We start from the raw sequence: 16,323 nt of genomic DNA, 5'->3' as shown, positions 1-16,323 counted from the left end.
TGAAATGTACCTCAGGCTGTTAAAAGAAGCGAGGGGGGAAATAGCAGAAGTTCTGACCATCATTTTCCAGTCCTCACTGGCTACAGGTGCGGTGCCGGAGGATTGGAGAACTGCTAACATTGTACCTCTGTTTAAAAAGGGAGCGAAGGAGAGACTGAATAATTACAGGCCAGTCAGTCTAACCTCAGTAGTGGGCAAATTACTGGAACCTATTGAGAGAGACAGGATAAACTGTCACTTAGAAAGGCACAGGTTAATCAAGGATAGTCAGCATGGATTTGTTAAGGGAAGATCTTGTTTCACCAACTTGATCGAATTTTTTGAAGAAATAACAAGGAAGATAGATGAGGGTAGTGCAGTTGATGTGGTCAACATGGATTTTAGCAAGGCTTTTGACAAGGTCCCACATGGCAGACTGGTTAAAGAAGTAAAATCCCATGGGATCCAGAGAAATGCAGCAAGGTGGATACAAAATTGGCTCAGTGGCAGGAAACAAAGGGTAATTGTTGACGGGTGTTTTAGCGACTGGAGGGCTGTTTCCAGTGGTGTTCCGCAGGGCTCAGTATTGGGTCCCCTGCTTTTTGTGGTGTATATTAACGATTTGGACGTAAATGTAGGGGGCATGATCAAGAAGTCTGCAGATGACACAAAGATTGGCCGTGTGATAGATAGTGAGGAGGATAGCTGTAGGCTGCAGAAAGATATTGATGGTCTGGTCAGATGGACAGAAAAGTGGCAAATGGAATTCAACCTGGAGAAGTGTGAGATGATGCATTTGGGGAGGTCAAACAAGGTAAAGGAATACACGATTAATGGGAAAATACTGAGAAGTGTAGAGGAAGTGAGAGACCTTGGAGTGAATGTCCAGAAATCCCTGAAGGTAGCAGGACAGGTCGATAAGGTGGTTAAGAAGGCATATGGAATCCTATCTTTCATTATCCGAGGTATAGAGTAAAAGATCAGGGATGTTATACTGGAACTGTATAACTCATTGGCTAAGCCACAACTTGAGTATGTGTGCAATTCTGGTCACCTCATTACAGAAAGGATGTAATTGCGCTAGAGGGGGTACAGAGGAGATTTACAAGGATGTTGACAGGACTGGAAAAATGCAGCTATGAGGAAAGATTGGACCGGCTGGGGTTGTTCTCCTTGGAACTGAGAAGGCTGAGGGGAGATCTGATTGAAATGTACAAAGCTTTGAGGGGCCTGGATAGAGTGGAGGTGAAGGGTCTATTCATCTTAGCAGAGAGGTCAGTGACAAGGCGGCATAGATTTAAAGTGATTGGTAGAAAAATTAGACTGGAGATGAGGAAAAGCTTTTTCACCCAGAGGGTGGTGGTGGTCTGGAACTCACTGCCTGAAAGGGTAGTTGAGGCAGAAACCCTCAACTCATTCAAAAGGAGTCTAGATATGCATCTCAAGAGCCGTAATCTGCAGGGCTACGGACCAAATGCTGGAAGGTGGGATTAGAATAGGCGGTTTGTTTTTCGGCCGGCACAGACACGATGGGCCAAGTGGCCTCTTCCTGTGCCTTAAGCTTTCTATGATTCTATGATAATGAATTTTTATATCTTCTGGCAATTTATTCAGTCCTACATGTAAAATAAGCTCGCAGAAATATGGGTTAATACATATGGGTCTATTTTTAAAAACAATTCAGACTTTTGTCAGTGGTAGGGCATTAAGCACTTTTTCATTTCTCAACACCCAGCATCAACTTCAATAATGGGCAGCTGAACACTAAAGCTTCATCAATTCTGTCCCAGCAATATGTCTCAACACCCCCAATCCCTCAGAAGAGCACCTTTTCATGCAACAGTCTTAACTTTCCCACTTCAATTGTGTTAATACTGCAGAACAGCCCTTAAGGTATAATGTCCTCCCTTTAAATATGTACTTAAGAGCAAAATATCCTTTGCTTTCAAAAAAAAGTTAATTGTATTTTTGCCGCACAGTATATGAAAATGTATCTGTCACATGCATATTTAATCAAAGCTGTTAAATAATTTTACAGCTGTATCAAATAATTCTGAAAGGATAAAATATTTCTTAATATATTGATCTCTTAGATAAATCAACTCAAGTAGACTATCACACACTAAAATGTGCTGCACTAAGTGCATTTGTTAAACTGGAAAATAAGGATAATATATTAATATTCAAACATTGGTCAGTTTTAGTGGATCCATACCCCACTGGGAATTTTAGAAAGTTCTGTTCCAAACTGTGCTGGTCCAGCGGTAAGTACCACTCTACCAAGGAATGGGTGGGAGGTGATTTGGACAGCTCGGGGTGGCAGCTGTTCCTTCTGTTGCTGACTGGACAATTCAATCATCTCCTGCATAAAGCGCAGGCCATCCTCAGCATCATGTGCACTGGCTGCCTGGGGGAGTTAAAAAAAAGCAAAAGGTTGTACACTCATTACAGGATTCATTCTTCTCTTAAGACAAATGAGCAGCAGTTTGGCATTCTTGCTTTCACTTTCATCCCTTGAAGATGTAGTGTTTAATTACTAGCTTAAAAACAAATTAGATTCTCTCTGCATTCAGGTGTAACTAAGTTTTCACACATTTCTCCTTTTCCATTCTGCTTCCCTGGCCTGGCCCTTCTATTGTAAAAGAAAGCAGAATACTTCTGATGCACTGGCAGAGATCAACCTATGAATTTGTTTTGCATAATTCATATTGTCTCTCAGACTGCAGAACACAAAAGGGATCCTCCTTTTTTGCCATTAAAACCTATTTAAAACAGTTTTTGCGCATATTTTGCGATTAGTAATTCATTAAAAACAAGTTTCATGATCTATTTTTAGTTCCACTTCATTGTTCATATAGAAGCGACATTTACCTATATGTTAGATTAATTTGTCATTACTTCCAATCCATGTATACTGTTTCTACTATTGACTCCATTTTACAAACAAATGACTTTCTACCTGTTTTCATTGATTCTATTGTTTCTCATTGGATTCATATTTAAGTGAAATATATATACATTTATGGACTATAGGATATAGCAGCAACTTCACCTGGTTTGCATGTTGAATCAACTGGACTCTACCATCCTTCAGATGAATTAGACTGACTCCCATTTTCTTCAGTAACTCGAGATGTTCAGGATTGTTGGCCATAAAGTCCCTGGCCCTCAGATGTGACCTGGTCCCAGGGTCATCACCACCTACCTCCCTGCAACAAACAAAACACACACACGGAATTCAATTCCCATCAGCAAAATAATGTAAAAAAACTACATAAAATAATGAACCATTGCATATTGTTTGTCCCTTACATAAAATTACCTTGCAAAAGGAATGAACTAACCATATAGAAATACTCATTAGCTTCAACTCGAATTAGATTTGTACAAATATAAACAAATTCATCCCAAGACTGGAAAAAAACCCATCAGACATGCTATTTGCACCACTGTGCTACATTATCAACCCACCAGTTCAATAAAATAATCTGTAATGTAAATTTATTAAAACTAAGTTCACTCTCTATACTGAAACACAGGTCCCCTGTGTGTCACTATACTAAGCCATGTTGTTTTCTGTATTATCGACAATGTTTTTGTTGCAACAGTCTGCTAAAAATAAAACGAACTTGGCAAGCAGCACATTTACAAAAACAAGATACATACGTACATCTCGGTATAATAATAACATGCAATGGTGAAGTGTTTAATATTCATTTTTTCAAAAATGGGTCCAAATGGAAAAGACAAAACTTTGATCAAATTTTGTTTACACAATGTCAGGGTTTAGTAATAGAAGCAATTCTTACTGTCGGATGTTGAGCTTTGGACATGTTTTGTCCACCACGTTTTTAAAAGGTTCACGAATGCTGTTAGCATAAGAGGGATCATTTGGAAACAGAACCTGTGTATTAGGGCAAGACCAGTCAAAGTTGCTGTCGTCCAAATCTATGTAACCTGCCGTCTAGGAGGAAACAAAAAAAAAAGCAATGAATGGTGGGTGTCTGTTCAGTAGTTAGCCTTTGGCGATATGAAGCTGGAGGAAGGGGACCTATTGCTCTACCTGCTTTCCTAGCTTCAGGCATGATCTATGCTCCACTTTCTTAGATTGGTGAATGTCCAAATTTGATATGGAGTGGGTGTGCGCGGACGTGTGCACATAATGCTGAAGGACTTACCTTTGTAATGTAATGGTTATGGGTTTTCTCCCTAATGTCAGAAGGCTAAGGTGGAATACAGTTTGGTGTAGGGGAATGGAAAAACTTTATGGCTTCAATAGGCTCTGAAATCTCTATTTGGAAGAGCAGCACCAAGGTTGTGCATTGGAGAAAGCCCAGCTGTCCATAGTTTAACCAGTACTCAGCTTTCAGGGGAAGGAGGCATTTTCAAAGTTTGCATTTGATGAGGTTTAGTGAAAGCTGTGAAGGTCAGCCACATTACCACACTCCAGTTCCTGAGAATGGGTGGTCCAGGTTATATTCCAAGGATTCATCTAAGTTTTTGGTGTCAATGCTGAGTGTATAGACTAGAGCTCAGCAGTGGGGACCCAGAACGACATGTTGGTTTGGTTGAGAAGCTTGTTTATTTCAGTGGTGGCATGCCTTCAAGTGACTTGTATTGAGAATAGAGACAGGGCCAACAGGCTGAGGGTACCTACAGCACAGTACATAATTTCCTCTGTTGCGCTGGGTCAATCATACTTTCTTGTGATTTGACTCCATAGGAGTGCACAGCACTTGCCTCCATTCCTAGCCAGAGGCTTTGGGTGGAGGCCTTTTCCAGGTTATGATTTCCTGTAGTTGCACTGTCCAGTAGTAATGTTTGAAGTTTAAGCTACATGATTGGGAACCTGCTGCAGGAGTGCTCTTCACTCTCTTGTGTTCAGCACTATTTTGGGATCTGAGCACTATTTTGAGATCTGTGCACCAGAGTTGTTTCAAAATCACTAACGTGTCTTCCTTGCTATATATAAATGACTCTTGCATACCTGCAGCCAGTGCAAAGTCACTTCCACACTTCTGTGGATCTGGACAATCCTTCCCCGATGTCTGGGAAAGTTTATATAAACTAAAAAAATGCTAAACACACTCAACGGTGGGCTGAACCCTCAGTTTGCTCACTGCCAGACCCAGAATGTCAAATGCAGCTAGCAGGAGCTGTTTCACTTTGCTGCTAGCAGCAATTTTGTCAGACACAGGGAAAGCAACTTTGCTCCAAAAGGATTTCAAGAGTTCTGGGTCTTGTTCTTGGAGGTAGCTTTATAGTATAAGGGGGCATTTTTACCATCATACAGAATCAAATCTGTCTTTGCAGTGAAGGCTTCCCTCCTTTTGTATTTCTTCCATGCACCAATAAATTAAAAATACAAGAAAGTTTCAGAAGCAGTTGCACAAGTTGGTGATAAGAAACACCTGCTGTGACTAAAGTTATGCAAATCCTTTCACGAGAATAGAACATTTTATAATGTCTAAGCGATAAAGGTTATAGGATTTTTTAAATGTACAGAAGATACTGGAAATACAGGTCAGTCTGTATTCAAAGAAAAAAGATAAATTAAGTTTTTGGATATCATTTTTTTCTCAAATTATGAAGCAGTCTCAGCAGAAAATTGTAGAACGTTTCCTACTTGATGGTATGGGGGGAATTTTAACTCCAAAAAATGGGCGGGTTTAGTTCACGTGGGAGGTTAAAGTGTTAAAAACCTGAATTCTGACTGAAACCCACCCACCTCTGTTTTAACAGAGGTGGGCAGCCAACCTTTAAATATTATAATGAGGCTACATGAAGTTCATTGTTATTTCCCATTTGAAATTTAACTATGGACAGCTGGATTTCCTGGGCTTTGGGAAATCCGGCAGCTAAACCCAGTCGAGGACCGTCGGATCCAGGAGCTAACTGCCTTTCCACTTACTTATGGGATCCAATGTGCTGGCCTGGACAGCAGTCCCCTTCCTCTCCGCCCTCATTCTTCAGCTCTCTCCCAAGCCGCTGAAGCCTCAGATTCCCCACATCGTTCCCCCAAACGAGGCCTTTGATCCCTCCCCAAGGCCCAGCCTCGACACTACCATCGCCCCCCCACCAGGATCGACTGCCACATCGCCCCCCCACCCCCCCCAACACCCTGATCAGCCAGGGCGTGAACCTACTTTGTCCTGCAGCAGCCTCTGTCCAAGTGGAAGCCAAGGCTGCCAATCAAGCTGGCTCCCGGGCAGGGAACTTGTCAATGGCATCACACACATGCTGTGGGGAAAACCTTGACTTCCAGGTGCCCCACATTCTACCCAACCCCAACACCCCCTCCACCCATCCATAAAAGCAATGGTAATGGATTTCCTTCCAGAATTACTCAAAAATATTCTGGAGTTGCTTTTTATAACAATTTAGCTGCTCATTAACTACATGCGATATAAGAGGTAAAAGTATAATGCATCTCATTATAGCAAGAACAGGAGAAAACTGTGTTTGGAATAGTATCGGCCTATACAGAGCAAGCTGTACATTGCATCGAAAATCATTGAGTAAAATGAAACTGTTCTAAAAAAAGAACAATTTGATATCATTACCACCAGGTGAGAAAGATGTCTAGGGGTCCCTCTCAGCCTTCACCTGGTCCAGTTTTAACGACCTAAGCTAGTCTTAATTTCGTACCCAGCCCTGAATTATGCTCCTCCATATTGGCCATGCTTTCACTGGGGTTACTCGGTCACCCCATGGTTAACTCAAGCCGTTTCAACTTTCTTCGCATTCCTTCCCGAATATTCTTTCTCTCTCCATCTCCTCAAATTCGCGTTTCCTCTGTTCCAATTGTATCTTTGCTAACTACACCCTGTTAGAGTCTGCTTCTAATTCTGTTTCTGCTTCTTCAGATTCAAGGGACAAATGGTTGGCCACTAGCCTCAGGAGTTCAGACTTCCTAGTCTTGCCATGCACAGTGATCCCACACTGCTCAGCCATTTTCCTCAACTCCTCCATAGACAGTGCTTTTAATTTATCCCAAGTTACTTCACCCTGGCTTGGGGAGCTACTAGCTTCAGTTGCAGACATGTTAGTATTCATGCACACACAACCACAAGAAAACCTGTATTGAAATCTTGCTCTTTTTTGATTGGGAACAATTTGGCTTCCCACTTCCAATTTCTCTCGTTTATGGGTAAAATCCAGGATGGTAGCACCCAAATTTCTGTTACGACCAAGTGAGAAAGGTGCCTCGGGTTCCCTTTCAGCCTTCACCTGGTCTTACTGTAACAGGGTTTAATTTTAAACACACCATGTTTTTTTTTTAGCTCCGCCTTGGTGAATCTGTGTTCACCACTTTCCAATTATAAGGCAAAGAAACCAGCACAAACAGGCTTTCTTAGATTTGAAAGAAAAGTTGAAATTGATTAAACTTAAATTCGGATGATGCCTACGGATACACGACACGCCCACGCTAGCATGCATACGTGATACACACATGCAAACAGAGACAGAAAAGAGAAGAAAAATAAAGTGGAAAAGGTTGAGACAATATCTGAAGAGTTTTTGTTACGGTTCTTCGAGCTCTCTGTAGAGTCCTTGATTGTCGGTAGATCTTGCTTTTCGTTGGGGCCCAGTATTCTTCTTAAACCTTGTTCGCTGTAGGAGACTTTTCTGTCTTGGGTGTGTCTCCAGGGGATTCAGAGGCTCGACAGAAAAATATGAGAGCTGGCAGACAGGAGAGAGATCTTCTCAGTCCAGGAGCAAACAGACTTTCTGCCCAAACTGTTTGTACAAATTCAAAAAACTCAGGTTGCCCAGCAGGTTACTTCATGTGACTAGCTGGTTTGACCATGTCTGTTTGTATATTCAGCCATCTTAGTCAACCTGGAGTGCGAGCTCCCCCACCTTCAACGTCTGGTGATCAAAAGTCCATTGTGGGTTGAATGTGTCAGGGAATGGCTTCTTTGTCCTTCCAAACACTGTCTGTTAATATGCAAATGTCTTTTCCAGCCACGGCTGATCTGTTTAACAAGTCCTTTCTTCACACCAGTAAGTTTAAAAACAATGTTCACGCCAAAACTAATGTGCCTCATTCTTGGCAGGTGGGGGCCTAGCATGACAATATATAGATTTTACCCACTAACTGAATTTGCTCACTTGGAGCATATTGCACCCAAAGTTGCAAAAAGTCCAGGAAGTATTTCTATATTGTTACCTTTAGCTCATACACATCTCTGTACTTCTCCATAGCACTGGAGTGTTTTCACCTACCTGATTATTCCTATTCTTGGTGAAGTTTGTAGAGAGCCAAAGTGGCAATAGATGGGCCTCAGTGGTGAAGATGTAATCCTCAACATCAAAGAGGACATCATCCTTCTCCGCAAACAGCAGGTACAGATATTTAAACATTTCAGCCAAGAAAAAGGAATCCATTCTGTGTAAAGAGAAGAGGAAGTATTAAACATAAACTCTAAATCTATGACTAGCAGTGACAAAATTGATGGATTTTTCTCTTTCTGTTTTGGTAGCTATCTCTTTAAAACTTGGTCAGCGGGCAAAAGCAGTTTTGCAGCCACACTGACACACTCTTGAGTTCCCTGGTAATAAGCTTATGAGGTCATGTGAGACACAATTCTAAAATATGGACAAGGTTTGTGATTGTTTCAATTCATAACTGACTTATGGCTCCTATTTGAATGAGAGGTTAGGTATCCAACATACTGGATATCTTGATAATCTTCAGAGTAGTTAACAGTTGGAGAATCTCAAAGCTAGCGTGAAAATCTCAGGAGAACAGGCAGAAGATACTTTGAAATTATTGGTGTTGATAAATTTTAAAGGAGGAAAACTGTGTAGTCAGTGATAAATAATTAGATTAGTTCTTAAGAGTCACAATCTTTTGTTATTTTAGCTAGCAGGTATTTCAGGAGACCCGTGAGAGCATCTCGTCTCCAACCAGTATTCCGTTCTGAACATTGATTGGGGAGAGGGTTCCTCTGGGGAGTGTAGCCAGAGCCAAGAACATAGCACCATGGGTGGCTCAGCTGTACAGGGAGGGAAGAGAAAGGTCAAGAGAGCAATATTTATAGGGGATTCCATAATTAGGGGAGCAGTGCCACTGCGGCACAGTGGCGCAGTGGTTAGCACCGCAGCCTCACAGCTCCAGCGACCCGGGTTCAATTCTGGGTACTGCCTGTGTGGAGTTTGCAAGTTCCCCCTGTGTCTGCGTGGGTTTCCTCCGGGTGCTCCGGTTTCCTCCCACAGCCAAAAGACTCGCAGGTTGATAGGTAAATTGGCCATTATAAATTGCCCCTAGTATAGGTAGGTGGTAGGGGAATATAGGGACAGGTGAGGATGTGGTAGGAATATGGGATTAGTGTAGGATTAGTATAAATGGGTGGTTAATGGTCGGCACAGACTCGGTGGGCCAAAGGGCCTGTTTCAGTGCTGCATCTCTAAATCTAAATCTAAAAAGACCGATGTTTCTGTGGCAGCAGACATAATTCCAGGATGGTATGTTGCCTCCCTGATACCAGGGTCAAGGAGATCACTGAGCAGCTGCAGAACATTCTGGAGGAGCAGGGTGAACAGCCAAATGTCATGGTCCATTTCAGCAACGATGACATAGGTAGAAAAAAGGGTTGAAGACCTGCAGGCAGATGCTAAGAAGTTAGGAAAAAAGAGATCAAGAAGCAGGACCTCTAAAGGTAGTAATGTCAGGATTACTTCTGGTTCCATGTGCTGGTGAGTACATAAATAGGATAGAGCAGATGAATGCGTGGCAGGAGAGATGATGCAGGAGGGAGGGCTTTAGATTCTTGGTAAATTGGGACCAGTTTTGGGGAAGGTGGGATCTGCACAGGCTGGACTGGTTCCACCTCAACAGGACCAGGACTAAAATCCTTGCAGGCAAGTTTGCTGCTGCTGTTGGGGAGGGTTTAAACTAGCTAGGCAGAGGCATAGAAAGCCGAGCGTAGATTCAGAAGGGAGGAAAGCAGAGTTGGAAATGGAAAGCAGAAAATGCCGTTTGGAAGGCAGAGCAAAAGTTGGAAAATAGACAAAAAACAATCCTGTTGTGCTTAAATGGTATATACCTAAATGCAAGGAGTATAGTGAATAAGGCAAATTTGCTGAGAACACAGACTGACACATGGAAGTATGTTTTTTTTTAAGCTATTACTGGGTCATGCCTTAGAGAAGGGCAGGAAAGGCAGCTTCTGGTTCCTGGTTATATGGTTTTCAGATGAGATCAGAGAGTGGGATGAAAAAAAAAGGAGGTGGGGTGGGTTAAAGAAACAATTACAGCCATGAGAAGGGAAGATAGGTAGGAGGGATCATCAAATGATTATATATTGGTTGAACTAAGCAACAACAAAAAAAAAGGGCAATCACATTTCTGTGAGCATACTATAGACCTCCAGATAGTCTGAGGCAGATAGAAGGGCAATTTTGTAGGCAAATTTCTGACAAATGCAAAACTGAAGTACTAATAGTGGGGGATTTTAATTACCCTAATATTAACTGGGATACAGTCAGTGTAAAAGATACAGAGAGCACAGAATTCCTAAAGTGCATTCAGGAGAACTTTCTCAGGCAGTATGTGGCAACCTCAACAAGGGGGAGTGCGGAGCAATTCTGGATTTAGATTGAGGGAATGAAGTTGGACAGGTGAAAGGAGTAAAGGTTCTAAATTGGGGAAAGGCCAATTTTACTGGGCTGAAAAGCGATTTTGCAAAAGTGGACTGGAAACAGCTACTTGAAGGTAAATTGGTGTCACAGCAATGGCAGGCATTCAAGAAGGAGATTCAAGGGGGCAGGAGGTTTAGAGGGGAATTGAGGAAAAAAATTTTCACCCAGAGGATAGTTGGAATCTGGAACACACTGCCTGAAAGGGTGGTAGAGGCAGGAACCTCTAATAACTAGATGAGCACTTGAAATGCCACAGTATACAAGGCACAGGCCAAGTGCTGGAAAATGGGATTAGAATAGATAGGTGCTTGATGGCCAGCACAGACACGGGTCTGTTTCTGTGCTGTATAACCCTGACTCTAAAGAGTTCAAGGTAAACGTGTTCCCATAAAGAAAAAAGGTGGGACTGCCAAATCTGGAGCCCCGTGGATGACAAGGTGCATCGAGGGTAAGATAAGGCAAAAAAAAAGGAAACTTATATCAAACATCAAGAACTTAACACTGCAGACGGCCTAGGAGAGTACAGGAAGTGTATGAGTGGAATAAAAAGGGAAGTTAGGAAAGCAAAGAAGGGACATGAAAAAAACACTGGCAAGTAAAATGCAAAGATGTATTATAAATACATAAAGAGCAAGAGGATAACTAAGGAAAGAGGAATGCCTATTAGGGACCAGAAAGGTAACTTATTTGTGGAGGTGGAGGATGTGCGTAAGATTCGTTGTGAATACTTTGCAGCTGTCTTCACAAAAGAGGGGGCTGATGATGATGACGTTAAGGAGAAAGTGTGAAATATTACAGGGGATAAACATTGTTAAGACAGGAAGTATTAAAGGGTTCGGCATCTTTGAAAGCAGATAAATCACCAAGCCCAGATGAAATACATCACAGGTTGTTAAAAGCAAGGGAGGAAATTGCAAAGACTCTGACCATCTTTTATTTCTCCGTGACAAACAGGAGTGGTGCCACAGGAGTGGAGAACTGCCAATGTTGTACCATTATTTAAAAAGGGAGGAAGGGATTATCTGAGTAATATAGGATAGTTAGCTTAATTTCAGTTGTGGGCAAATTATTGGAATCTGGGATATATTTTATCCGGGCCTGGTGATTTGCCTACTTTCAACGATGCCAAATTCTTTAATACTTCCTCTTTTACAATGTTTATCCCCTCCAATATTTCACATTATTCCTCCTTAACTACAAAGTCAACATTGGCCCCCTCTTTTGTGAAGACAGCTGTAATTATTGGGATCAATTTTGAAGCAGAGTATAAATCTTCATTTAGAAAAGCATAGATTAAATCAAGGAAAGTCAGCATGGATTTGTTACAGGAAGATCATGGGTTGGATTTTAACGCCCCTCCAGCGTCGGGAATGTTGGCCGGGGGGGGGTGCTGCCACGAAGATCGCTGCAGTGGAGTCCCCGTGCTGATCTCAGCAGTGGCGGCTAGGCCTCATGGCGGCCGCCCCGCCGCTCAGCGACTGGGCCCCCATTTGTAAACCCATTCACATACCTGATTTAATGAGCATCCCATCGCCTCATTAATTGCTGCACCAATCTGCATTCGAGAGGCCGACAATGCAGTGCCTTTGAATCCCCATTCGGGGAAATGTGGTGCGACATCTATGGGGATGGGGGAGAAGTATTTTTTTCTCTGTGTGGGAGGGGGGAGCAGGGTTAAAACGCTGCGGATTGGTCGGGGGAGGTGATGGGAAGGGGTGAAGGGCAAAGGTGCTGAGCTTTGGCGGCGGGGAGAAAAAGAGGGGTGGGGAAGTGGGGAGCAGGTCAAATTTTAAATATCTGTATTCCGGGAAGAATATGATGTTGAATTTACCCAGTTATGTTATACCAAAAGCTTAATTAAATATCAGGGCAAGAGAGACTTATGATGGTCAGAATATAACCAAAAAGTACAGTTACACAAAGCTACTTTGTTATATACCTTTTTTAATGCAAGCTGAAATTTGGGGTTTGATACATGAACAGAAAAAGAAATGTAGGCTGGAATTTTACCTTCGGCAGATGGGAGCATCCACCGACTGAAAAGTTGATGGCGATCCCGCCTCCGTCTGGCCTAGAGATCCAGACTGCATTTGGTCGTGCCTGACGGAGCTGCCAACCAATCAGTGGGCCGGCAGCTCTCTGTCCCAGGAGCGCCGAGAGCCGTGGCCACTGCTGGGACTGCAACCCTGATGAGGACGGAAGATATCGGGGAGCCCCTGAGAACCGTTAAGTTTTTGGGGCCTCGCAGAAGGCAATCGATCAGGCCCTGGCGAGGCAAGGGTGGTGAATTGGGGGTATGGGGGAGGGGGGCGTGTTGGACTTTTGGGGTGGTTGGGACAGCCCTCCATCAGGCACAGGGTGCCTGATCAGGAGACCCCCCGGCCATCAGATAGCCGCCTACTTTTAACAGGCGGTTTTTCTTGGGCCAGGGCTGCCCACCAGCCAAGGGTAAAATCCGTGTGGCGGCGGGCAGAGGCCCTTAAGTGGCCATTAATTGGCCAGTTAAGGGCCTTGATTGGCCTGGGGTGGGTGGCTGTTTTTCGCCGACCTGCGTAAAATGGTGGCGGTGGCGGGAATGGATCGGGAAGGGCCCCCAGAGCTTCCTGCTCCATTTTACACCCCCGCCGCCCCCCCAGGAGTACTGCATTGTTTGGAGGTGTCGTCTTTCAGTCTGTCCCTTCAGGTGGATCTAAAAGATCCCATGAAAATGTCTGATTCCAAGAAAATAATTTATGCATCTTACTAACTATTTTTAAAGTGCTCCCTATCTGTAGACCATTATTATCTCTACTAGGAGAGTAAATAAAGAGACTGGGAGGATTTCCAGATGGCATTTGATAAAGTTCCGCACAAGATATTATTAGCAAAAATGACAGCATATTGAATTAGAGGTAGCCTTGTGACATGGGTTGGCAATTGATTGAGAGATAGGAGGCAGAGTCAGGATAAAAGAAACATACTCTGATTGGCAGGATATGACGAGTACTGTTCTCCAGGGATCTATACAGAAGCCTCAGCTTTTCACCCTATGTATCACTTAAATGAAAAAATATATAGAGTTGTATATCTAAGATTTCTGATGACACTAAGTCACTATGTTAAGAGGCACAATAAGTTATGTAGATGGGAGGAAAAAGTTATGAAGGGACAGGAATAAGTGAGTGGGTAAACCTATGGCAGATGGAGTTAAACGCGGGGAATTGCGAGGTTATCCACAATGGATCAGAGAAAGTTAAACTGGAATGTTTTCTTACTGTTGAGAAACCAGGAGCTGTGGAAGAACAAAGGGATTTGGATACCCATGTACACAAATCACTAAAATCTAATACTCATGTAAAAAAAGTATTCAAAAAGGCTTTTATCTCAAGGAGGTTGGAATTCAAAAGTGAGGAAGCAATGCTTCAGTTGTACAGAGCCTTGGTCATGCCCCATCTGGAGTACTGCATTCAGTTTTGGGCATCAGACCTCAGGAAAGATATATTGGGCTTGGATATGGTGCAGATGTATTGGAATGATACTAAGGCTTAAAGAGTTAAGTTATGATAACAGACTGCATAAACTTCACTTTAGCTGTACCCTTTCCAAAGCCAATATGTCCATCAATGAGCATGTCCATTGGGAAATGCACTGATCTGAGAACAATTTCTAACATTAAAAATTGGTTGATCAAAATTTCAAATGATTAATTTTACATTGATTTTGTGGCTCTCTCAATTGCCCAGACTCAGAAATTATGATCACTGTCATTGCCCAAGGCACTGTTAGCTGACAGAGCTCCTAGCGGAGTGGTTGTTGGATGCCTCTAGAGAACCAGAATGATTGCTGTCCACAGAAAAATAAAAATACTGTTAAAAAATAACTAAGATTGGAGTGAAGGAAGAGACTAACCGAGATGAAAATTATTCCACAGCTTCAACTACCTCCATTCATAAATTTCTGTGGATTACATTAGGTTTTTCTACTCTGGCAAAACTACGGTTTTCTGATCATAAACTATCAATAGTAAATGGTTAAAGATCTGACCTGTCCTCATGGCTTCCTGTACGAACATCTTTCATTGCTGCAAAGCCACATGGTACACGAGCGTACTTATTCAGGTTCTCAATGATGGTCCTGCCCACTTCCAAGTAATATTTGTCACCCGTAGCCTGTTTGTAACAATAACTGTCACTTAAACTTGAATCAGATCAACATTAAAAATTGCACATCAGCTACAGGCCAGTGACACCACATTTTGCCAGACTTCTTCACCTTTTAGATAGCAATGTAAAAATTACACATTTGTATGTCATAAGATATAAAATTCCATCAAATAAAAACAGAAACTTACCTTATATAGGAAGTAGGTACTTTCAGCAAATTCAGGTCTGAGAGGATGCTGAGCCCAGTGAACCCTAAAATCAGTGGTAAAAGCCTAGAAAAACAAGATCAAAAATTTCCAACTAGGAAATTCTGATTTTACAGAACAATGCAGGGATTTTTTTTAAATAAAAAGAATTGAACATTTCTGCAATTTTAGCCATTAAATACTAGTCACAGCACTTGATGAACTATTTCTTTACAGTTTGTTTATTCAGCAATGATTAATTTAGTTGAAGAACAACCATTGAAATATTATGTTAATTAACTTGGCAAGGTTAAACAAATTTATAAAACTCTCTCACTGCAACGTTAGCCTAAGAGGTGTTTCTATGCATTTTTCTCTAACAATTTTCTTCACAAACACTAAAACATTTATCTTAAATTGGAAACTTTGTGAAGGTTTAAGGCTCATAGCACAAAATAGCAGCAAGATTGAAAAGAGTAAATGTGTGACCACAAAACAAAATCGGCAGTAATGCTAAGGTGACCACAAGCTTGGGTTATAAGTCTGAAGATTGCAGGAAGGAGGAAAGACTGAAGGATGAAAATGTTACGTACAGTAGAAGACTGCAATTATTTGGGGATTTAAGGAGAGCAAGAGGGTACGGTGGTGTAGTGATTATGTTACTAGACTAGTAATCCAGAGACTTTAACTAATAATCCAGAGAAAGCCAGTTCCAATCTTACCATGGTAGTCTGAGAATTCAAAAATAGAAAACTGCTATCAGTAAAAGTGACGATGAAGCTGTCGGATTGTTTTAAAAACCCACTGGCTCACTAATGTCCTTTAGGGAAGGAAATCTGCCATCCTTACCTGCTCTGGCCTATATTAGGACTCCAGTCATACTAAGTATAAACATGGCAACAGATCAAGAAGATGGCCCACCATCAATTTCTCAGAGAAACTAGGGATGAGCAATAAATACTGGCCTTGTCAGTAACACCCATTTTCCAAGAATGAATATAAAACATTGGATCAAAGAAGAACAAGAAGAACAGAAATCCAGGAAACCATTAACAGTGTAGTGAATTGGCAAGTGTATTGTAAAAGAGCTTTGTAGTGAAGGAAAAGTGAATTGCAGAAGGACAAAAAAGGTGTGAAGATAGAGATGAGAGGGTAGAGATGAGACAGCAATCACTTGTCAATCAAGTGCTTCATTGTATCCTGCCCAGGAAAGAATAAAAAGGGGCAGCTTTCAGAAATGCCCGAAGTACTTCACCTAGAAAAAAATTACTTTGAAGTGTACTCACTTTTATGTAGGTAAATGCGATAACCACATGTTATACAGCAAAATCTCACAAACAGCAAGATGTTAATTTGTTTTTGATGATATA

General features: G+C 42.0%; 1 protein-coding gene across 1 annotated transcript in view; it reads right to left on the bottom strand.

Moving 5' to 3' along the window:
• edem3 (ER degradation enhancer, mannosidase alpha-like 3) overlaps positions 1-16,323 on the bottom strand; it is a 79,139-nt gene that overhangs the window by 15,871 nt on the left and 46,945 nt on the right. The window contains exons 11-17 of the mRNA XM_068037436.1: positions 16,204-16,234; positions 14,957-15,040; positions 14,650-14,774; positions 8,209-8,371; positions 3,789-3,943; positions 3,032-3,188; positions 2,195-2,386 (exon numbers count right to left, since the gene is read on the bottom strand). Coding sequence (XP_067893537.1) covers positions 2,195-2,386; positions 3,032-3,188; positions 3,789-3,943; positions 8,209-8,371; positions 14,650-14,774; positions 14,957-15,040; positions 16,204-16,234 — 907 coding nt within the window. The remainder of the gene's footprint in view (positions 1-2,194; positions 2,387-3,031; positions 3,189-3,788; positions 3,944-8,208; positions 8,372-14,649; positions 14,775-14,956; positions 15,041-16,203; positions 16,235-16,323) is intronic.

Source organism: Heterodontus francisci, chromosome 8 (assembly GCF_036365525.1).
Source record: "Heterodontus francisci isolate sHetFra1 chromosome 8, sHetFra1.hap1, whole genome shotgun sequence".
NCBI classification, from domain to species: domain Eukaryota; kingdom Metazoa; phylum Chordata; class Chondrichthyes; order Heterodontiformes; family Heterodontidae; genus Heterodontus; species Heterodontus francisci.
The sequence above is the reverse complement of the archived record's forward strand: the minus strand, read 5'-3'. Positions and strand labels throughout refer to the sequence as shown.